This window comes from Dromaius novaehollandiae, chromosome 15 (genome assembly GCF_036370855.1).
Source record: "Dromaius novaehollandiae isolate bDroNov1 chromosome 15, bDroNov1.hap1, whole genome shotgun sequence".
NCBI classification, from domain to species: domain Eukaryota; kingdom Metazoa; phylum Chordata; class Aves; order Casuariiformes; family Dromaiidae; genus Dromaius; species Dromaius novaehollandiae.
The window spans coordinates 20776611-20800222 of NC_088112.1; the positions used below are offsets into that span (position 1 = coordinate 20776611).

Below are 23612 nucleotides of genomic sequence, written 5' to 3' on the forward strand. Positions count from 1 at the left end.
GGTCTTTGCTGGCTTTCAGAGGAACGATGTTTGCAGTCTTCAGGTAACGTATAGGAGCGTTGTCCCTCATACGGAGGTGAGACCAGTCCCCTCCAATTTAATCCAGCTGGGTCAGTGTTGGGACTTAAAATACAAGGTTGTTTTAAAGCCACCATTCTGGCGCATCATCTTTTGTGCGCAGCAGAAGTAGCTGGATGTGTCAGTACAGCCGGTGACGATGACTGCCCACGCAGTACGGCGGGCGGCTGGCTCCAGAACCCGCTCCGGTGCAAAGCCAGCCAGGTTAGTGCAAAGCACTGCGCAGTGGTTTACACCAAAACAAGCAGCTTTGCACCAAAATGAGTTGCCATGCATCATTTTCTGCCAAGCTCAGCTGGACAGCAGTTGAGCAGAAGAGGACAGCAGCTTTTATACCAGTCGGTCGTGGTGGACGTATTTCTTCTGTTAGAGGACGGTCTTAAATCACAACAAGGGGTTCCCTGGGGAAGCATCATTGGAGAGCTGACTTTAGTATGCTTAGCTTGCTCGTCGGAAGTTGCAAGCTCGGGAAATGTTTGGGCTGGATCCTTCAGGCAGGCTGGTGTCACTGCAGAATGAGTGGTTTGAGGGCTTTTTGCAGATAGTAAGATGTTTTGCGCGTCGGGGGTTAAGGCAGCCCCTTCCTACCTCGCTCCCTGGTAGGGCGATGCGCACAGTTAGCAGCATCGCACCCAGGCTCTGCAGGTTGCTTGCTCCATCGGTGGCCGATGTGCTGCGTTTAAGGATTCCTCTTTCTGTAACACAAAGGTTGAGATAAAACATTGTGTCCCTGGGGGTTTCATGCCCCATTGGCCCCAGATCCTGCAGGTTTTCACTCATCAGTCAGTCCTGCTTTTTGCCTGGCACAGGACTCGCGAGTGCCATTTGTTTATGGTCGCAGAGCTTTCTTACCATCAACTTCTCAGGATTTATTTTTACTTTCTAATCATAGGACAGACAAATTTATCTTTAGAAAAACGTAGAGCAAATTTAACATGGGGGGAGGATTATGAAGCTGAGTGTGGAAGTCTGTAACCAAAGCTCTGTAATCTGGAAGGTAACATGCTCAAGAGCTTCCTTGACAGTAGGATTTAGAGAAAATGTTGGCTCTTACAGAAGGTAATGACTAGAGGATTTTTTAAAGTATAGCATCTGAGTGGTACGATGTATGCAGACAGCCTGTCTTTGATTGTGCCTTATTTTTCTCATTAGAAGTTCAGTCTTTAAGAAAGATCAAGGCAAACATACATGGTCCAGTAATGCAGCCTTCTCTTTTAGGTGACGCATGCTCAATGGCAGACTACAGCCGGCTGAAGAGCATCCTTCTAGACCTTCAAGCTCATCGTCAGAGTCCTCCGAGCAGCCCTGCAGCGGACAGGACATCCCAGAAGCGCTCCTTAGTTGAAGATATGTTTAAGTACTTGGATATAAACAGTGATGGGCATCTCAGCAGCTCTGAACTGGCTCAGGTGGGTTTATTGCTCAATGAAAATTGAATTATGAATTGGATTGCATTTTTCATTCAGAGTGTAAATTGAATATAGCACAGCAGAACTCTTGCGAGAACGGTCGTTTGTAACTGTCTGTCCAACGGCGGGCGAGGGAAGAAAATCAGCTGCAGCGTGAGAGTCTTTTTCTCCATCTCTGGGGAGACGGTGTTGTCTCAAACATTTGAAGCTCCTTTGCAAACAAACAGCGTGGCATTTTTCCAGCCCCGTCCTTGCCCCTGAAAAACAGGTGATAATCCTCACTACTAACAGTCGTCTTCTGGAGCGTTTCCAGGTAGCTGGCTTGTGTGGAATTAGCCTGGATATTTAGATGTATGTAAGTTAGGAAGGAGCCTCTTACCTCTTCTTTCCTGCCTTTTGGACCATGTATTACCATACGTTAACATGACAGTAAAGTTAAAATATTTTAACGGGCTTATTCCCCACGGATCCCTAGGCAGATACTGAAATGTTGATTAGCTGAACCTAATAACATTAGAAAAGGTGCAGAGCCCGAGAAAACTGTTATTTCTAATGATGGGCCTGCTGTGCTGTTTCAGTTCACCTAATTGGTAGAGTTAACCCAACACGCAGCGCAGACACACAAGCTGGTTACTCTGCCTGCCCAGCTTGCTCTCTGCAAGTGCAGACCTGAGAAAACAGCCCTGCAAATACGAGAGCCTTGTGCCACGTGGGGCAAGACCTGCAGACCCGTTAGCGTCCCGCTTTGGTGCATCCGTCGTTGCTGAGGCTCGTAGGTCCCCGGGCGCGGGGCGGTGTAGCGAGGTCGACCCCACGAGCGAAGCTATCGTGGAGCCGGGCAGCCCTTGCACCGAGCCGTCGCACCGTGTAGTGGAAGCTGCGAGCAGGGAGGGTGGCAGCAAGCTCCGACTCCCTCCCCTGCGCTCACTGCCGAGCAGGACGCTCTGCGCTGGATTTTAATCCCGACGCTGTTGACATGACATGGGAGCATTTTTGCACAATGCAGAGTGTCAGCGCAAATTCTCTTAGATCTCATAGCTATGAATATATACAATGCTTCATCTAAATTCGGTGATTATATAAAGACGTGGTAGATATTAGAAAACACTTTTTATCTGGATTCAGAGCCCGCTTTTGCATAGTGACATCCAAGTGTCTGTTCTCCTCTCCAATTTTTTACCCTTTTTACATGAAGCTTATTCCATCAGGATATTAAAACTCAGCTCGCGTGGAAATAAAGGTTTGGCAGCCTGCGCACCATTATTGTTAGGAGGGAAGAGTGCGCTGCATGTTAAGGGACTGGAGTTCAGCGCCCTCGGGTCTGCAGCAGAGCTGCTGCGGGCTGGTTTGCCAGGGTGCCTGGTGCCCAGATCTCCCTCACAAGAGCAAATGTAGACCTCGGCTGCTCTATCTTTTTTAATTTTCCTGTTCTCACTGTTACTAAAACTGCTCCAGCAGGCTCCTGTTCTCCACGTGGCCAGAAGTCCTTGGCTGGGGAAGGTTTTTGCACCGCTGGAGCTTGCTCCAGTTTGCTGAACAAACCGGATCAGCAAAAACAGCATTAAAAACACTGAACCTCCAGCTCCCTCCTCGCCCGGCTCTTTGGAGCTGCTGACCCAAATATCCCAAAAAAGCAGCCTGGAGGTGCCGGTCATCTCGCCCTTGCTCAGCAGCTCGTCTGCACCCAGGTTAGCGCAGCCCGAGCTGGTGAGCTTCCACCGGCATCATGAAGCTGGCAACCTAGCCGTCTCTCCAAAGACATCATCGTGACAGCACTAAATACAGACAAGCCATATATATATTTGAACCCCCCACTCACACCACCATAGCTGTCTCCCCACGAGCCCCCGCAGAGCTGGCGCGCGGGCGGGGGGGCACCTGGGTGCTCTCGTGCTGGCCGTGCTCGCGCTGGACGCGCGGCATTCACTGCTGCGTCTCTTCTTTCCAGTTCTTACACCAAGATGGTTTTCACGTGCTGTTACATGACCAGTTTATTCCCCCAGTTTTTAAGAGATTTATTAGTTAATAAGAGATTTTTAATTTTGCATGTTATAGTCTCAACAGATTTTCTTGGCTTGTTGGGTAGATTTGTGATTGATTCGTGTTGGCTCTTTTAATTTGAAGCTCTGCGCAACTTCAGATTCCTCCAAAGACAGGAGTTTTATTGCCCGCTGGTAGAGGAAAATAAAACGAATGTGGTGCAGTGGGAGCTGCTATGATCTCATTCTCTCTGGCCACCAGATGAGCTGTTGCTGTGCATTTCCTTTGTTTTATTTAAAAGAAAAATAGTCTCTGGAGCACCACAATCTTGTCTGTAAAGAAAAACCCGAGACAGGTAACGTGCACTGCTGCAGGAAAACCAAAGTCATTTTTAAGGTTTGAATGATGGTCTTTACGCCTGAAGCAGAGGCTCAGTGCAGAGGGATTTCTCCCAAGGGAAGCGCTGGAAGCGGAGCCCTTCCGGAGAGGACGGCAGCCGGCTTTGTCCCCTTGCTCCCCAAATACCCAGTCGAACGGTTTCCTTCTGGACACAGCAGGGTGAAAGACCCAAGCAGTTTTGCAGCCGTGGGTATACAAGGCTATTAACAATTGTGGTAATTGGAATGTTATTTCCATTTAAAACTTTAATGTATTTTAAAGTCAGATTCATAAATCTACTGAATACGTTGCAGCTAAAGGCTTTTTTTTTTCTGTGACACTAAATCAAAAGGACTAGTAAAAACTTGTCAGTCTTATGAAAAGTTAATCAATTTTCAATACAAAAGTAGACAAAGGGAAATTTCCATCTTTAGAAGATTGATCTTGGAAGTTATGGTTGATCTCACTTTTATTGAACATTTTTACTCGCTAGGTGAAGGGTCATTTTTTTTTAGCATTATTACTTTAAATTGCTTTAATGTAATGGGCCAAGACTAGAATAGTAAATAAAAGCATCTTTGGACTACAGCAAAAAGCCTTCCTGCCTTGCAGATGCAACATTTCAACAGTTTTCTTTGCAATAAATTTAGAGAACCTATCATTTTTATTATGCTTGGGCTTTTTGCTAACTCAGGTGTACAACATCTAAAACATCTTCAATTTCTCGAGTAGAAATTGTGAAATGTTTAGAATACATAAGAAACAGTGTGAGATGCTGAAAAACACGTTAGTATTGAATGCAGCATTGACTCTTGCCTATTCTAGTCCTAAAGGCAGGGAATGCAATTGCATCCCTTCCTAGAGAGAGGAGAGAGAGAGAAAAAACCTTTTCTCCTGGCTGAGTGTTCATGTTTGGATAGTTAGCTGTTTTTGTGGTGTTGGAGCCCAAACTATTCCTGTCCTCTAAGACATGGCGGGTCTCAAACCCCCTTTGCAAGGGCGAGGGATGTATCTGGGGAAAGGAAATCCCGGTGATGCCATCCCCGATCCTCACGAAAAGTCTGCCCAGCTCTTCTCCTCCCTCTCTTTTCTTCTCTTTCTTCCCGAAACGTCTGAATGCAGGAACCCAGGCTGGAGTGTTTGCTGAATGTGCCGGGGTCATGCCATGGGTTGAGGGCGGTGGGCTCATCTTTTCCTCCTTCAATACCATGCCATGCTAAAGCAGTTTGCTTTTTTGTTAAATCTGAGGTTGGTTCTTTCTCCATTGACGTCGGGGGATAGAGCATTGGCCCTTCTGGCCAGAAGCTCTTTGGGGAAGAGGCCATGGATAAAAATGACCAAAGGTCTCTAAATTCCTTGGGTCTCTACCTCTGATGTGCAACAACACTAGTCACTAGGTGACTTTCCATCCGCAGTGAGGGCCAGGCATTTGTATGCCATCAATTCCTACAAGAATTCTCCACTTACAGAAGTTGAAGTTAAAGAAAAAATAAAAAGGAGGAAAAAGCCCCAGACAGTTTTCCTAAACTCTAACTTAGGCAGAATTTGTGTCTGCCCTCTGGGAACGGTGTGCCCAGGGCACAGGCTCACACCGCCTTGTACGCGTCCCTTGAAGCTGTGCCGGTCTGTAAGAAGGAAGGGGAAGCGTAACCTCACCCAGAGATGGAGGAACTGCTTAGGACAAAAAGAGGAGAGGGCTGGGTTTGAGTCCTTGTCTCTACTTCTCTTCGTGTATTTTATCCAAAGGTGGTTTAATGAAAAATTTGCTGGGGGCATGAGGACCGCAATCTGTAGCTTAACGTTACATGTAACATTGCATGCTCTCTTGGCCCCAGGTAATGAAGAAGGAGGACCTAGAGGATGATTTATTAGATTGTACACTAGAAGACCTTCTCCGATTCGATGATTACAACAACGATGGCTACTTAACCCTGCAGGAGCTCTACACAGCCTTCCGTGAGTCACGATGCTCTTCCGTGTCCTTGCCGTTGCAGAGGGTGGGCCAGGGACTAATGCGCGTGAACATCCGTAACGGCAGTGTTGTCTTCCAAGACGCGATCAGCAAAGATGATCCCTTTTTGCGTTTTATACCATGAAAATCAGTATGAAAGGGCTTGTTTCTAAAGCTTACTGTGCTCCAGAGGACCGAGCATGAACTAGGAGGTTGATAAAAGCGTGCGAGACTAATTGTTTTGTTGTGGTTTCTGCTGTGCTGCTTGTTGGAGGCTTCTTTCTGGCCGGTGGCACTGGAAGGATGTTGGTATTGCGGCCTGGTCTGTAGAGCTGAGTTTATGGTTTCTCAGTAATCCTGAGGAAGACAATACATGTAGGAAAGCCTTTTTATTTTTTCTTTCTTTCCTTGAAACCTGTCCAAATGTGTTGTGGCAACATGAGTTAGTCTGGTGTGAGGAAGGTATTTTACTGAACGTTGTGCCTAGGAATCACGTTTTCTGCATTTTGTGTCTGTGTTAGTAAGTAAATTACTGTGCGATCTCGATGCACGTCTCAGCACTGTTTGCAAGTATCCCTAGACCACCGAATTACTCAAACAGTGCAACAATGAAGTGCTTTAGTTATTCCATTTATTTTCCTAACATTATGTTCATGCTTTAAGTTAAGCCTACGTTGAAGTACTTCCCTGGAAAAGGACCACTCCGTCTCCTTCACGTGGATGATGCAAGATTTTATTGGTGCCTATAAAGCCCTTTGAGATACTAAAAAAGTAACTAAGAAAATTTTATTTTTTGTAGTATTCAGGGTAGTGAGCTAGAGCATTGTTAATTGTCGTTAAACAGAGACCAGGTTCAGCCGTTCAGCTGCTCGGGGCCAGCGAATGACGGATACCAAAGCAGTTACGTCACGAGCCGCGTTCTCAAACCTCTGCGTGTGGCATTTTAAAGATAAAGTAATTTCAGTAAGGGGATTCTGCCTCTTGATTTAATTTTATAAACCACGCAACTGTGAAATACGAGTGCAGCACAGACGCGCTGAACGGAGCCCCCGCTCCCGTGCTGCTTGGGGAGCCCAGCTCGGGGCTCAGCACCCTCATCCTCAGCGTTACTGGGCAAGCCAGACTGGAAACGCGGAGCCTCTGTTTTCACTGAATCTCCTCTTTTCTAAAGAGGGTGGTTTCTGTTTTCTTCCAGCTTTTCATTAAAAAAAAAAAAAAACAAACTTGGGATAATAATATTTAAAGTGCTTTAAAATTAGCCCTAGCTGTCACCTTGGACCTGTTTGAACCACATATGCATTTAATTCAACACAGCAGGCTCAAACTAGCAGATATACAGTAAAACGTAAAACCTCATACATTAAGAAGGCCGTAAAGTGAATTAACCCAGCTCTATAAAGGCTTGACATGCAGTTACTTGGGAGCATATCTGGATCAGTGGGTTCTCAAAGTCACAGCAACGCCGAGCTGAATTCCACGAGTCATCTGCATGAGTTTTTGGTCCAGTGAATTTTAAATAGGTAATGAAAATAAGACAAGTACAAAATATTAGTCAATGAACAGAGACAGTAATCGATAAAGTGCAAAAATATTTTAACAGAAACCAAAGCATAACAATGAGTGTCTACCAGAATTTTATATACAAAAGAAATCGTTCTCCATCTGCGGATGAAAATTAGACTTACTTCTCCGTTTCAGTTTTCCCAGAATCCCTGCTTTTATTATGAGTGGTTAATGGGTCATCAACTTTCAAAATCAAAATTTATTGCTTACGACTTTAGGAACTTTGCAGTCTCTGCAGGCGAAGTTTAGTTCTTGGTGAAAGTGCATCTTTTACCTTTACTTTATTACACACTCTAGGAGAAACATCTAAAAATGTTTCTTCCCCGAACAGTTGCCGTGAGTGTGCAGTCTGCTTTTGCAGTCCGTAAGTGTTTCTGAACTGTGTACTTCATTACGAGCCAGAATTTGGCTAGCAGCAGTAATTTAAAGGCATAACATCCAGCGCATTTTTCATATTTGTGGCCCATTAAGGTGATCCTTTGGTTGCTCTAAATTGCCCCAAGTGCCTCCTGCGTGCGTGCTGGCGGGAGGCCTGCGAGGATGGCTCAGCAAGCTGAGCAATCTAATTACCAGGATTCAGCGGCATCAGAAAGTCTCAATCTAATTTATCCTCTCAAAAACGATGTTACATCTGTTCCGGTGCCCCATGCTTCTGTGCAGCGTTGCAGTCTACGAACGGCTCCAGGATGACCTTGATAATGTGAAGAGCTCTCCAATTTGTCTTTCCTTTGCTGCTTTAGAAGTTGCATTTCATTTTAAAGAGTCTCCTGGCCTTTCCGTAACAAACAGAGCCACAAAATTGTCTCTTGCTCTCAGTTTGTGTGCGTCTCTCTTGCTTTCTCTTGACCCTCCTTCTCTCTCCAACACACACAGAGGGTTGAAGGGTATTTTTGATGCCCGTCCATGCTGATCGTTGTAAATGAATGGAAACTGCATGGATGAGAAGAGTACAGTCTCTTGCCCTTTCTGAAAGTTGGTTTCACCATTACAAGGTAATAGCTGCTACTTTAAATGATCATTTCTAATCATGGTAATTATTTGCATACAGATGTTAATGCTCAGTTGGAGATTTTGGGAGAAATAGTGGCACTCCTACCTACCCTCTCCAGTGTGCAATCTTTCTCCTGCTTTTCTGAAAGATCTTTTGTCCCTGAATCCTAATAATTCAACTTTTAGGAGTTTGCTTGGTTGTGTGTGTGTATGGCTAAAAATACCTATTAGAACAGGATTAAAGTATCACTTTTTATATTCATCTTAATCATATATAAATAACATATGAGATGGTTCAAATGTTCTCCTGGCAGCTCTGGAAGGAACAAATTATAGGTGTCTTCTAATTTCCCATTAGTAAATTTTATTGGATAAGCAGGCTTAGGACCATAATTTAAAATCATTAATTTTTAATGTGATGATCTCAAGATTTTCACATTCCAGAAATATAAAGAGTACTAGTGAGTATACTTGTCTGTTGTTTTTTCTTTATACTGTCACAAAAGATTCAATGAATGAGTAATAAATAAAAGGCAGAGTTGTCATAAAAGCTATAGCAGAGCATGCATCTAATTAATCAGCATGGAAATAGTCTAGTAAATTGGCAGGCACATCACCCAGCTGAGTACTACTTTAAATATGCTCCGATGAGTGATTTTTGGATATAACTTCTGGAAGCGTATCTGACTGGAGGTCACTACAATTAGGCATGTCACTTTTGGCTTTCCTTTTGTCTTCGCTAATGGGCGAGTAGCGGGCTGGCAGATGTGAAAGTCTGGCTGAAAGAAAAATCAGTGTAATCTTCTACATCTATATTATCATCAATGTGGACAGGTCAATTTGTAATACAAATATGTCAAAGAGAGGGGAAGCATGCATTCCATCAAAACGGCTTTATCTTGTCAACATTGTTTAGCTAATAAGAGGTTATTAACCCAAAGACAAAATCCCCTTAAATTCTAGCTCACTGCCAATTAGAGCCCGTTCCCACCCAACACTCACTTCTGACAGCTCGCCTTTGCATTGCATTATGTTTTAGAAAGCGTAAAAAAGACCTTTTGCAAGCATCTTTGCTGTCCTACGGCAGGTTCTTTGCAGTAGGTCACCCTGGGTTTACAAGGCTTTTTGACGGAGGTCGTGCAGAAGATCGGCGGTATGTTGGTAGGTCAGGGTGGAGATTACGGCCGGAGATAATTTCCGAGTCGCGGAGCGGTGGTGGCTCGCGGGCTGCCCTGGGCCCGGCGCTGCTCCCGGGGAGCCCGCTGGGTCCTGCTGCTTCTGGGGGCTCTGCAGTGACGTTCTGAGATCTTTGGTGTCGCATCTGGACCAAAAAACCCACGAGGATGGTTTAAAAGAAAAATACTTTATTTTTCGGTTGCAACCTTGATTGATCCTGTTTGAAAGCTTCTGTCCAACCACTTAGGCGTGTGTGTTGTATGTAAAGAGAGCGCGTGGTGGACCGGGACTGCCCGTTTCTCTGAGGACGGAGGTGTGGATAGCGTGAAGAGCACGAGCGAGGTTTGGAAGGAGCAAATGTCATGCAGGAGTGAGCGCAGAGGAGGCTGCAACAGCAGTCTGCTGTTACCACCTCTGGAGAATACCTGCTAGGGATGGAAAAAGGGGAGTCACTCGAAGGGAGTAACGAGTAACAAATGCTCTTGCTTTTCTCACTCTTAACCTTTTTCATACTTGCCGATATAATACTGTTATAATGCTGTTACGCTCTTTTCAAAGCGTTCATGTTCGTTCCTGATTCTGTTTTAGTTCAAATTGTATTTTTTCCCCTGTCCTTAATACGAATCAAAAGCGCTTGATGGAGACTGAAGGGACCGCGGGGTGACGGGCCGCAGCCGCAGCGCTTCGGTCAGCCGGGTGGGCTCGGGCTGTCGGTGGCCTCGCCGTGTCCTCCACGAACCGTGCAGATCCCAGCTCGCGTCCGGGAAATACCCTGTTCCCACTGAGGGTATTAAGATCACTGGTAGGACTCTGTCCCAGTGCTTCTGGAAAACAGAAAGTGTTGCAAAATGTAAAAGAAAATTGGGAACATGTGCTCCCGTTCTCAGCTGCAACCAAGGACGATACGATTGACTTGGGCCCTTTGTGCTAAATCTGTTCAGTAGTTGGGAATTCCTGTGCATCCGTATGAGCAGTACATTTATGTAAGACTGGTGCTCTATTCATTTGAAAAGGCATAGAGAGAGAAGAAAATGACCCTGAAACTAGCCTGCGAGAATTACCGGGTAAGTAGGATACTTACCTCTCCGGAAGCACATCCGTATAAATAAAATGTGATCGGTTTTGTGGACCTCTCGCGTTCTGCAGGGCTTGCAGGCAGCAAAGCTAATAACAGCATCTCTCTGGGTGAGGTGTGGAAAAGGGCTTGATTCCACAAAAGGCTGGTGAGCAGCTCTGGTTAAATGAACGGTTTCCTTACGGTACCGCTAACCGGTTTTGGAGGTCGGGCATATGTGTGTTTGCAGCGGGAGGGTTGGGGACGTACTGGACATCAACCGGGGGAGGTGGATGGTGGCAGAGCGTCCTGTGGCCTTTCGGTCCCTGCAGCTCGGGCGCTTTGCGTTGGGAAAAGGCAGAGCCGGGGCAGGTTTCCAGGAGCCGGGCTGGGCACGGGTACTGCGCGTGCAGAGTGTCCGTGGATGGCGCGGGGCTGGCTCCAGACCTGCACGGTGCTCCCCAAATCTGCTCTTGCTGTGTTCCCAGGCAGGCAGCGGAGCGAGTCTCGCTGCCCGCCTTCGCCAGGCAGTCTCCAGGGGCTCATTAGGAGTGCTGAGTATGAACCGGATTTATTTTTGCACTGTGCGTATTTCTGGTTTGCTGGAAACTACTTCAGGACAGAGTTTTCTAATTATCGCAGAAGTGTTAAGATCCGTGCTTGCCCGTGCAAAGCAAAGGTCCGCTTTGAACAGGAGAGAACAAAACCTAACAAGAAGTCGTTGGGTCAAGGGGGAGAGGGTGTAGTGGTTGGAAAGGAAGCACTCAAAAGCGTTGCTGTTCCTGGTAGAAATCTCATTTTAAGAGAAGTTACAAATAAATTCTGTGTGATGAAAATGCATACACATACTTGGAAATGTGTGTTTGTAATATGAGTATTCCACCTACACCTGGAAAACCAGGTGTTCCAGTATAAAATTGCATCTGGAAATTACATTTTTAGATTAAGTGTTTACTCATGTGTTTTACAAATCTGTTTTCCCCGTCAGTATGGCACGTAGGTTTGGATACTTGTTACTCCTATCTTTCAGCCAGATTGGTCAAGCCTGATTACTTATATTGGACAACTGCGTTGCAAGATAAAATGTTCTGAGTGAGGTGTTCTTCTCTTAAACATTATTATTGTAGCAACAGCTATCTACACGATCAAATCATAGTCCTGAAATATTGACGGTCCACGCGCCCTGCTCTGCCTGCTCAGCTGCAGTCTCCTCGGTGTGCGATTTCTTTCATATTGCTGCAGGTAGTGGTGCAAAGTTGGAAATAATTCATTAGCTCACCGCCATTGCTTGGTTTCTCCCGTGAGCTACACGATGTCTAAACTTCAAGCACGCCTCGGCAAGCAGAGGAGCAGCAGCCTCCTCTTGCAGTTTGAGGCAATGTTTGAGGGTGGTGGGAAGGACCTGGGAGAGGAGTGAGCTTCCTTCAGCTGGCCAAGGCAACCGGCTGCTGCTCGCCTTGAGGAATAGCGTGCAACCACCTTCCTGAGCACAGAGGCACTTTATTGGGCTTTTGCTGGAATAATGAATTTAATAGCACAATCTTGTAGCAAAAACAAAGCTAAAAGCTAAAAACCAAGCAAAAAGCTGATGTTTAGGCTCAATGAGGACAGCTATGGCAATGCCGTGTTGCAGGTGGACACCACCATTCAGCAACGTGGAGATATGGAAAGACGCGTTGTGTCAATGTGGTTGTCCCACCTTCTAGGTGCCCGGGCTGATGATCCCACCTGACCCTGAGCTGTCGTATCTGGCTCGCTCGACCTCAGGAAGGGCCCTTAGGAAGGAAATTCCCCTTGACAGCAGTCGACCGTGTGCTGAGGCTCTTCGTGCAGAGCCCGACGCCTGCTGTCAGTGGGGCTGGAGTCCAGGTGCGGGCCCACGGTCAGCAGTGCTGTATTGGTTAACTCCTGAGACCTCCTTGCTCAATGCTGTTTGGCTTTTTAGGTCATTTTCAGAAGCAGAATTCAGAAATTTAATTTTTGAGCGCTAGGAGACCTCCGTGGTGGACGTCTAAGTGAGCGCACCTTTGCTCCACTTGAGCAGGGTGGTAACTTTTAGATGTGGAAAACTTTCTTGCTTTGGTTTTCATTCTCGTTTTCCTCCTCCTAATATCAAACTAACACTTTCTGCAAAGAAAGTGGGTTTTTTGTCTCTTTTTAAAGCTCCCCTCATTGCAAACTTCTTCAGCTCTGAGCTACAAGTCAAAAATACATCGCTGGGCACCAGCGTGGTGTCCCGGACTGCCGCACTTCCACAAAACAGCCGCAGGAGGAGGGACTAGCTATTGCAAGTTGTGTATTCTCTGTTGTTTTGCTGTGTTTTGAGCAAAGTAAAAGGCATTTTCTCAGAGGAAAAAATGAGAATCAACTTGTAACAAGAAAGACAAATTTAATCCAAGCAAAAATGCTTCAAAAGCTAAAATATGGTTCCAGAGGAAAAAATTAAGAATGCTTAGAGCAGGAAAAAATAGGTTGCACGTAGATACGCATTTACCAGTGGAAAGAGCAACATGTTTCCCTTAGGCCAAAAAGGGGAATGTTTCTATGCTGAGATCAGAGATTAATTCATCTAGCCAGGTTTGCTGTTCAGTCGTCTGCTTAGTTTATACATTATGGCATTATGATTTGAATTAAGAGAGTCCCCTGAAATAATATTTTGTCATGATTAATGGGAAATGAAGACATGGTTAAAATGATTGTAATTTTATGCTTTTTGATTAAAAAAAAAAAAAGAAATTGCTGTCTAGATGTTTTCATGATAAGGCAGAGAGTTTCTGATGCTGGCTTTGCTGTTTCCGTGTATGGAGGCGTATCCATTGCACGCCGGTACCAGGGTGCCCAAATGTGAATTGCCAAACTATAGCAGTTTTTCACATACCTCTCATTTCAGAAGATACCATCTGGAAAATGTCAATGGGCTTAATGTATAACGATTGAATGAGACACAATGAACTAATTACAAGTTGTTATTGGAAATCTATTGTCTACAAATTGCAAAGAAAACTCACTAGTATACAATGTGCTGGTGATTTTAAAATGTTCTTCAGGGTGCATTGATTTGTTAATCTCTGTTTTAAATGTAAGAATTTCCAATGTGGAGCAGAGCAAGTGCTTCAGAGGTGATGTACTACAAACCATATCAAATGTCTACACACACTCTCACAAGAATAGACTATCTAAATATTTATAAGTACTTCTGAGTGACTCACTGGCGCAGAAAACCAGCCAAATACCGTTTCTCAAAAAATTATTTGATCCATACCAGCTATGTTCACTGAAGCAATTTGCCATGCACAAATAATAGTAGTTTTAGTTACGTGCAGGCACAAAATTGCATCAGCGAAGAGGAAATACAAATATTGGTGAGATCCTATAATGACTGGCTGTCCTAGCCATAAATGTGCACCTGCAGATCATGCAGGTAGAGATCTAAAAATTATAATTAGCATCTTCAATTAGCTGTAAATAGCGAATTGGAGGATCTCCCATGGCTTCATTTTGTTCTTTCAAAAGCCGAGTTTTCTAAGAATCAGACTCAACCTTTCAGGCTTGTAGTTTTGGGAGCGGGGGGTTTCCTCAGTAAATACCTGTTTTCTAAGGAATTTGGGAAGCATACAAAGCCAAGTCATGAAGCAGAAATGTTTCTTTTCACTAAAAATGGAGGAAATCATAATTATAACACAGAAGATTTTACGTATTCAAAGGCAGAAGACAGTAGCATATCGGAGAGGATCATCTTGTGTCTCGTTCGACTGTATACAGGCTGGAGCATCTTTGCTACCATTTTCCTTTTGTTTGGTGTCTGCTCTGCTTTGTTTTTCCTAGTCAGTAATTGCTCGAGCTGTATTAGTCTGTTGAAGTCTGCCTTCGTCCAAGACAATCCGTTGCGTGTGTTCCCTGTCTGCCGTTTCAGGCATCTCGGGGATGCTTTGAGTGCTCTCCCATGTACGTGCTCTCAGTCTTCGCCTCTGCTAGTTTAAGAGATTGATAACTTTTAAGGCCAAAAATGCCTCTTTTGTATTTTCCTATTTATTTATATTTGATTTTGTTATTTATTCCAGATCACGGGTAGAGGTGTTGAACAGATTTGGGCTTAGGATCTCCCCCGCCAAAAACCCATTAGAAACGACCGTGTGTGGTTGTTCCCCTACGAGAACTAACATTTGGGGTCTGCCGGTCAGCCAGTTCTTAGCTCATTTAACGCCTACTTTACTGATATTGCATACCGCTATAGAGCTATAGGGCTAATCTTTTTAATCAAAATGCCAGAGCAGCCATCAGAAGATTACCACGCACGGTGCCTGTTCCCAGTGCAAGTGATAGGATTTATGTGGAGCCGCAGCCGAGATGTTTTCATTTCATGTTCTTCACAGGAGAAAATCTCCTTGACAAATTCAGGGTGTCGAGATATAAGCTGAAAAGGCAGCAGTAGGAAGTTGAATAAGCTGAGCTCAAAGGTTGGTTCTGCATTAATACTTCCAAAAAGAGTAAAAAAAGGTGCTAACCTATAGAAAAAATAGTAAAATGCTTGCTATTTCCTCTTAAGTGGTGGAGACATGAAAATTTGTGCTGGTTTTCATCTTCTTGCTGATGTTAGGAGACAGACTCGAGCAGAAGGCAGGGCAGCTTGGCAGGGAGGGTGACTTGCCGTGGGGGAAGGATGATGGGTGGGTGCCTCCGAGGCATCCGTGGCCAAATGGCTGCGCCAGTTCTGCAGGTGGAAAAAACCTTCTGGTGTCCCTAGGACCTGCTGACGTCCAAAAGGACAGCAGGTCTGGCAGAGACCAACAATAATTTGCAGCTCTTATTGGTGGTGGGTGCAGAGAGTAGTTGCAGGATACTTGCACACAGGGGCAGGTTCACCCCGGGTCCCATCCGCGGCGAGGCGGGTGGCGGGTGCTGGGGCAGGTGTGCGAAGGTGCAGACCCCCTTGTCACCATCCAGAAGAGGACGCCGGTGAGATGAGCCTCAGCGTCACGAGCAGGAGGACTCCTCTTCCAGCGCAGCCCCCAGCTTTGCACCGCACCACGGTTTGGAGACAGCATCTGTCCGTAGTGCCGATACCTGTCCGTAGCACACACCAGCAGCTTATTCTCTGGGTTCTGGATGATCAAAACTTTGGGAAGAACGTCAGGAGCCATCAATAGAAATAAGTCAATCTGCGCTCCAGCCTGCTGCGCTTCCAGAGCTGCTGTTTCTGCCGTGAGGGTTTCCCTCGGCGATATAAAATCCATCAGCAGGATTCACGTTCCTGTTCATGCACACCAATAGCTACAGCCCCACTGACTCACGTCTGAAGCCTCAGTTGGATCCTATATCTTTCACCACGATCAGAGCCCTGATATCCAAGTAATGTTAATAGAAACTTGCAGCTTAGAGGAAGAATTTGTGACTGTGATTCTAAGAGGAAAGAAAGAAATGTGCTTTGTATATGCCAGTCTAAGGCTTTTTTCTTTTTATTTCTCATTCTGTTCATCATGCAAACCTGGATAATGTGTTCGAAAAGGTCACGGGTACCTTCCTGGACACTGAGAAGCGTTTGGAGCCGTCGCCTGCTCTGTGGCTGTTTGAAACGGTGCATCAGTCTGCGGTGCTATTCATCACAGCCCTGCAAAGCTGCCGGAGTGACGGAGGGGGAAAGAAGGGAACGCAGAAGGGAGAGGGAATAACATTAATTTAAAAGCAAGGTGCAAAAAAAGAGGCAAGGTGAAAAGGGAGAGTAAAAATGTCCTCACCCCGTGGTTTCAAAATAGGTTCTTTTTTTATTTTTAATGTGAAATTAAATGGGAGAATTGAGAGCTTGAAGGAGCTGAGTAAAATTCAGAAAACACTTTCAGGATATATTTCAGCATTAGCTATATTTCACAGGGCTTTCCCACAGTTTAATTCCGCATCGTTTCAATGCAGGGCTCCCGTCTGATAGAGCTTCTGCTGAAATTGCTTTCAGGAAGAGGCCGACTCTGAAGGATTTTCCTGACGGATGTTGCTCACACTGACTTTTTCTGTCTTTTTGTTCTTCTGTCTGGATCCGTGAGCTGATTCTCCATGTCATTCATGCTTCGTTTTAATTGTAGGGAAAGTCTGGCTTTTCGCAGCGTTTGGTGCTCCCATAAAGCAGAGTTGTCCATCACGCTCCCTCGGGTGCGATCGTACCTGCAGCCTGGATTACAGTACTGCTCTTCACATGTGGAAATAAAAGAAAAAAGACACTCATTTGCCCCTGGTCTGTGCAAACCTGAGTCATTGCCAGTCCTGACATCACATCAGCTGAGTGCAGGCTATGCCATTGCAGTGCTGCTTTTTCGGCAAAGGTGCTTTATGCATATTTTTAATATACAGTCTTATAGCTATTATTTGATAGCCCTTGCGGTCAGAATCCTAAATATTTTGCTACGCGTCTCCCTTTTATATTCTGCTCACCTTCCTAGAGCTATTGATCTAAGAAGCCCTTCGCTTGGTGGAAAGAAAAAAAAAATCATTCCTGCCATGAAAATGCAGGAGCTGTGTACTGAGCCCGTAGCAATGGGATGAGAGGAAACGCAGCGCTGCTGCTGCCTGTCCAGGCTTAATATTGCTCTGGTTATCTCATCTATCTCCATTAGCACAGGCCCCTCAAATCCTCTTAATAAAATTAGGGGCTGGAGGAAAAACATTTGCCAGGGCTGATGTGATAAAGCTGCAGAAGGGCACGCCGTGCCGCCTGCCGCCCCGCGCGCTCCCCGGGCCCGGAGCGGGGCCCGTTAGGGAGGATCTGCTCGTTTGTGGGTGCCCGGCCACGCGGACAACTGCAATTCCCTGCCGTTTACAGCAATGAAGTTAAAACCGAATCATCTGGCAGCGTACGGATACATCGTGCGTGCTTCTCTGCGCCGTCCAGCTTGCACCCAGAGGTCCTGCTCCATCAGAAGTGATGAGTCTCCTTTCTTTGGTGTCTCGTCTCTGTTGTATCCTTAGGAATACCAGCAGCACGTTTCCCTTAAAAGTGCTATTGGTAGCAAGGCGCCGAAGGAGCGTGGTTGCCTGCTGCCGGAGGCCTCGGGGTGGCAGGAAGCCAGGACCTCCGTGATGTCCAGCTTTCTGCTGCAGGGTCACCCGGGCTCATGGATGGACCAAGCCCAGGATGGACGAAGCGCCTTGCTGTGCCCTCCGAGCCGGAGCGAGAGCGTGGGAGTCCCGGGACCCACCGTGCCAGCAGGCTTTGTACCCCTCCCACCCCACCAGCGAAGTCATTCCAGAACGAGGGATAAAATCGGATCTCGCTGGTCATTACTGGTATTATGCTGTTGGGATTTCTTCTCTCCAGGGGGCTGCAGCTTCTCTCAGCAGCACGAAGAGCTTCATCCTAATTCTCCTAGCGATAAGCTTAATGCAGAAGTCTACAGCCTACGTCCTACATCTTTAATTCCTACATCGCGTAGCACCGTAATAGCTCCCCAAATAATCTCAGCCCCTGAAACGAGCCCAAGTTGTAATTCCTGGGCTTAAGAAGGCATAAAATGGACAAGATGGTCTGACGGTTTTAAAGAGCACATATCCACCTATTTTAACTCTAATTAGTATTGGTTTTGTTTCACCATTAGACTATGTTCAGTGCAGTATAAACCACCAAAAATAAATGTCTCCTACGTAGAGCGGTTTGAAATACTTTGGAGCCCGCAATGAATGTAATGCATCTCCTGGCAGGGCTAATAGAGTTGTTTTAATGCAATTTACTCACCAAGCATCTGGTAAAATAGAAGATGTATAAGGGTCTGAATTTGTTACAGAATTGCTACTTTGCTCCTTATTCTGTTTTAAGATGCATTTTTATGAAACCATTCACTAGACTCCAAGTCGGGCAAGATATCTTCATGGAAAGACTCCAGCATGTTAATTGGTATTTATTGAATGCTTTACTGTAATGTGATGAACAGACACTGTGGATTGTAATTAATACATTGACTTATCAAGCTGACAGACGTATCATAGCTGAATGGAAGATGAAAGCGGTTCGTAATGGGCATAGCACGCATTTGTCATTTAGTGATGTGCGGGCACTGACCAAGTGCAGCAGCTTTTGGAGAGAACAGGAATGCATTTTCTTTGCCAGATGCTGGAGGCTCGTGGCAATCGCAGAACGGCGGAGGTTGGCAGGGACCTCTGGAGATCATCTGGTCCAACCCCCTGCTCAAGCAGGGTCACCTAGAGCACGTTGCACAGGATCACGTCCAGGCGGGTTTTGAATCTCTCCAGAGAAGGAGACTCCACAGCCTCTCTGGGCAGCCTGTTCCAGTGCTCTGTCACCCTCGCAGTAAAGAAGATTTTCCTCGTGGAAATGGTGCAATGCACTGGCACAGCGGAAACGCAAACCGGAGAACGCCTGCCTTGCAGCGTTGTTGAGCTCACACGGAGGAGATGGACGCGTAGACGCTCGGACAGACGCAAGGTGAGCGGCTTCGGCACGGGGCGCCTGGCTTGCCCACAGCCCCATCGCCTTGAGCTCGGTGAAAGCAACTGCACCAGCTCCCAAAGGAGTTTTCTCATTTCTTAAATACCGTAAGCGAGGAACCCTTCGCTCCTTTTGACACGTTGGCGCTGGTGGCCTCCTGAATGCAGTGCATTAAACAAATTACATGAACTGCAAATAATACGGTTTGCGTCCGAGCACACAAACAGGGCTTCAACAAATGAACAAAACCGATGGCAAAAAGCTGCTTTTCAGCTTCCCCTTTCCAAGCCCTGCAACGAAGCACTAATACAATTATGTCAAAAGTACGTCGAGCAGGTAGAGGTAATGAACTGTTGGATTCTTTTCCTGAAAGAACTAGTTAACAGAGGGCACAAGGGGGTAAAAGGGTTTTCCTGCAATAGGCATCGCGCATCCAAGACCTTTAGAAAATAGAAAAGAGTGGCAGGTTAGCATCGTTGCTCTGGCCCGTGGGAGCAGCCCGGCGCAGGCGTTGATCGGCTTCTCCCTTGTTGAGCATCGAGCGGGGGGGCTTGGCGGGCGCGATTCTCTTTTGGGAAAGAGGAAGAGGAGAGGGAAGCAAAATGCAGGGATTTGGTGTTGCATCATGCTGAACCGTTGCTTTAATCCTGTCCCGCGATGGCTCGCTGAGCTGTGGATCTTGCATCTGGCTCTGCCAGCCTTCTGCCCAGGAAATAAAGAGCGTTTCAATAAATGTTAATTGATCCACCGGTTTTCTATAATATGAGAAACTCTGGAGAAGCCAACAGGGCCGGTGGCAAGGCAGTATCATTTTGTTGCTCTTGTCTGCGTGCTGTGTAATTTACTGTGAGGATGAGGGAAGAGTTACTTGTAGAAGAGGTTAAGAGACCTGATGAAGTGCAGTCGTGCTACTTGCGGGCATTTTTGGCTTCCCGTTACTATGCTGCTGCTGTTCTTACTTTTTGTGGATGAAGCCCCACAGGAGCTGGATCGAGAGGCCCAGCTCATTTCACCCCGGCTTGCAGAGCTGCCAGGTAGCTGTTTTCAGTCACCTGAAACAGCAGATTCGGTTCAGCGCGCCGGAAGGGAATGGTTTTGTGCTCTGCAAGTAGCCAAATAAACATAGCCTAATAGCTGCACCAGGATAGCAGAAGTGATGGTTTCAAATAGTTGCAGGTAGTTGCAATTATCATCCTGCAAATTCTTGGCTAATAACCAGCCAGACTGAGGAGGGTGATGATGTTTGGTTAGTCGGATGGATGGTCCAGGCCACTCGGCTGTCCGATGCCCGCGACGAGCCTCGTGTTGTGCGGCACCGTCCTGCACCAGGTTCTGCATCTCCAGCGCTCCGGCAAGCAGTGGGCTTTAAAGTCCACTGTTTCTTACAAGTCTGTGATTTATTGTCTCAAATTTGTACATGAAATGCAAACTATGAGGCCTCTGACAGTCTTTGTCTCCTCCAGGTTTTACGCTAATTCCCTCTGCCCGGGGATGCGCTGCATGGCTGCCTTTCTCTGCGCACTTAACGCTGTCTTTTTTTTTTTTCCTACCTGCCTCTTTCTAGCCCGATAGAAATAACAGGAAAAAATTTCTAATGAAGGCACAAGAGGAACATGAGCAATTCCCATTTTAGCAAATTAAGGGCTTTCTCAGCCTCCTCCTCACATACCTCTTGAAAAATTTGTCTATAAGCGTCGAGGAGATGTTCCAAAGACTTTTTTCTGCTTGGAAATTATTCTCTCTCAGTAGCAGATGGGTCTCAGCTGTCAGGGGCTATAGCATCCCTCTCCAATTCAGACACCAAAAATCTGGAAAATTCAGGGGTAATTTATGTCTCTCATCTTACAGCAGTCTTTTTTACCGGCGTAAGAAAGAAACCACTTCTTCACCATTTAAATGCTTCTGCACCGTGTCCATCGCGGGAGGGGCGGGAGCTGTGTGCCGAGGCTGCGGCAGGAGATGCTGCTCATGGGCGCAGAGGACCCACCATGGGCGCAGAGGACCGGCCGTGTCCTCCTCCTCCAGGCAGGAGCAACCTCGGTTGGCCCCATCTGACCCAGAGCAGAAACACTTGGGTCCTTTGAGAAAAAGGCCACGGGCTTGCTCGTTCTGTGCTGCAAACTTGTCATCAGAGCAGGTGCGTGTCCCCATCGGCACTACCGCGGGCGGAGGTGTGGAAATAACTCCGAGACTCTCTCAGAGAAAATTAGGTGTTGCAAGGTCTGCTGTTTTTAAAAAGGGACTGCTGGTGGGTGGACGTTACCTCGCGGTGACACCACGTCAGGAGCTTCCGCTTTCTCTAGATTTGTTCAGTAAATCAGGAGCTGTGCCTGAATTTTCTTATAACTGCTCTTCTGCAACTTCTTGTCCAATTGATAGTATGTCCAGTCTTTGCTAGAGACTGGTGGTGGATGCATGCAATTACCTACTGCCAAGCAATGTGGTCTTTGTTAGCAGAGTATTAATTTGCATTAGCTACAATTATGTGAATGGAGTTTCTTGGCAGAAAGTACGTGGCTGCCGCGAGCCGAGGGAGGGAATCATCTGTATACTAGCAAAAGTATTCATAATTTTGTATGCTTGAATGATGTTGCAATGTCAACATCACAATCTCTTCAGATCACAGGGTTTTGGTTAAATCAAACTGACAAGAAATTTTCTTGGATTTGACCCATCATCTAAAGAAATTGGTTGGAGTCTGGGTTTGTAAAGCAAACATATCAAAATGAGTTCGAGGAATTGCTGGAAATAGCTAGAACTACACAGCTAACTTCCCTGCAATTTCTCTCTATTATTAAGATTTTTATTTCCCAAACTGCTTGTAAATTATGACTAGAAGCCTTTTATTCCACTGCCGGAGAAATTGGTTGCTCTTCATCCTTTTATTAACACTTTTTAAAATTTATTTCACTACACGCAGTGAAGAGGCTAATGAGTTCTTCCTGACATGCCGTGCACAAGGTTTGCATTTCAAGTGAATCTAAAACCTGTGCGAAATGCTTGGCTGAAATTGGAAGTTGGTGGAGTCTCCTTTCGCTGACACCTGGCTGATGACATCCCTGAAGTCCCTCCTCGTGTGCCCCAAGGAGGAGGACCTCAAGACGAGAGGCGATGGCAGACCGCTGTGGTCTTCCAGCACGCTAGCCCTTGCTGGGAGCCGCTGGTGCCAGGCGTCTACAGGACACAAACCCCATTTTTTGGTCAAAATGCAGTCAGGGAGCTCCGGCAACTGGTCCCAGCAGCAGCCGAGGTCTGGATAGCGGTGTTCAGCGGCGGCACTGAGGAGGGTCGAGATCAGCCGTGGTCCACCAAGTCCTGCAGCCCAGATCGTTGTCTTGGAGCTGAATATTTCAACAGCCTAGGTCACCGTAGTTTGCACACTTCTTTTTTTCAGTTCTTTAACCAATTACTAGTGAGCTGTTTCCCCTATCCTAGCTCTGACAGATGCAATCCAATAAGGAAATAAGAAAATGAGGTTATGGATAAAACAGAAACGAATCAATAAACCCTGAAGGCGAGGTGAAGCAGAAGTCTGTTCCTCAGCCAGCTTCTCCCCCCTTCTCTGCTGTGGTCGGAACGGCCCCGTCCGTGAAGAGAAGCGGTTTGTTTGGTGCGTGCATCTTACTGAAGCTTGTCTTTTGGGGAAGATTGTTCCATTTTCTGCAGCCGGTGCCGAGCTGTGCGGCTGTCAAGATCCCTGCTGTTGGAGCGGTGGTGGGGCCGATGCCTGGAGACAGCGAGCGGTGGTGTGCCCGGGCGCTTCGTCCGCCTCGCTCGGGTTGCTCCTGCCTTGGCGAGAGGCTCGATGCCGCCCGCGGCCGCTGCCCGGGCAGAGGCTCCGGCGACATGAAACGGTTGCTTTTGCTGCAAAGGTTGCTCATCCTGCACAGCACTTTTTTTTTTCCTCTTGGAAGAAGCCAGTTCAAATGGAAACTTTTGAAGAAAACTCTACATTTGCTTCATTTCCAACGTGCCGCAGAATGCCTTTTCCCCCGAAGGTGACCTTGGCGTAGCCGCTCGCTCGTCGCTGCCTGACATGCTCGTTGTTTTAGCCCGGGGTTCGGTAGCATCGCTGCCGCCAGCGGGGAGTGGTCGCCCTCGGGCGTCGCACGGGAGGACCGCGGAGCTTTAAAGCTGACGCGACTGTAGTGCAGAGGAGCGATTGCAGAGCGGGTGGAGGATCAGGCTGTGGGTTTATAGAAATGATGCATATGCTGTGGGTGATTTCTGTCAAAGCCACCCTTTCGGCAGAAAGAGAAAGAAACCACAGGACGGGGGGGATGATTTTGCTATAAATAAAGTGCCAACGTTTTGTTGCAATATCTAAATATAGCCTAATTGTCAGCTGTGGTCATAGAAGTTAGAGGGTTGTACCCTGGTCCACGAATGAATGTTTTGCCAAGAGAAAGCATTATTTTTATAGGAAAATGGCTGGGTAACCCGTCCGGCTTGTATTGAACGTGCAGCAGTTCTAGTGCTGCGGTGAGCGGAGGAGGTTGACTTCTGCCTTCCTGAACGTGCGGGAAGATGAGGAGCGCTTCATCCAGCGTGGTGGACGCTGAGAGGTAGAGCACGTCTCCGTTCTGGGCAGGTTGAGGGGGACAT

At 46.6% G+C, this 23612-nt stretch overlaps 1 protein-coding gene across 5 annotated transcripts in view; it reads left to right on the plus strand.

Annotated features, from left to right (window-relative positions):
* FSTL4 (follistatin like 4) overlaps positions 1-23612 on the plus strand; it is a 433157-nt gene that overhangs the window by 326046 nt on the left and 83499 nt on the right. For all 5 annotated transcript variants that reach the window (XM_064521140.1, XM_026118282.2, XM_064521137.1 and 2 more), the window contains 2 exons: positions 1297-1487; positions 5681-5801. In XM_064521140.1, the coding sequence (XP_064377210.1) occupies positions 1297-1487; positions 5681-5801 (312 nt within the window). The remainder of the gene's footprint in view (positions 1-1296; positions 1488-5680; positions 5802-23612) is intronic.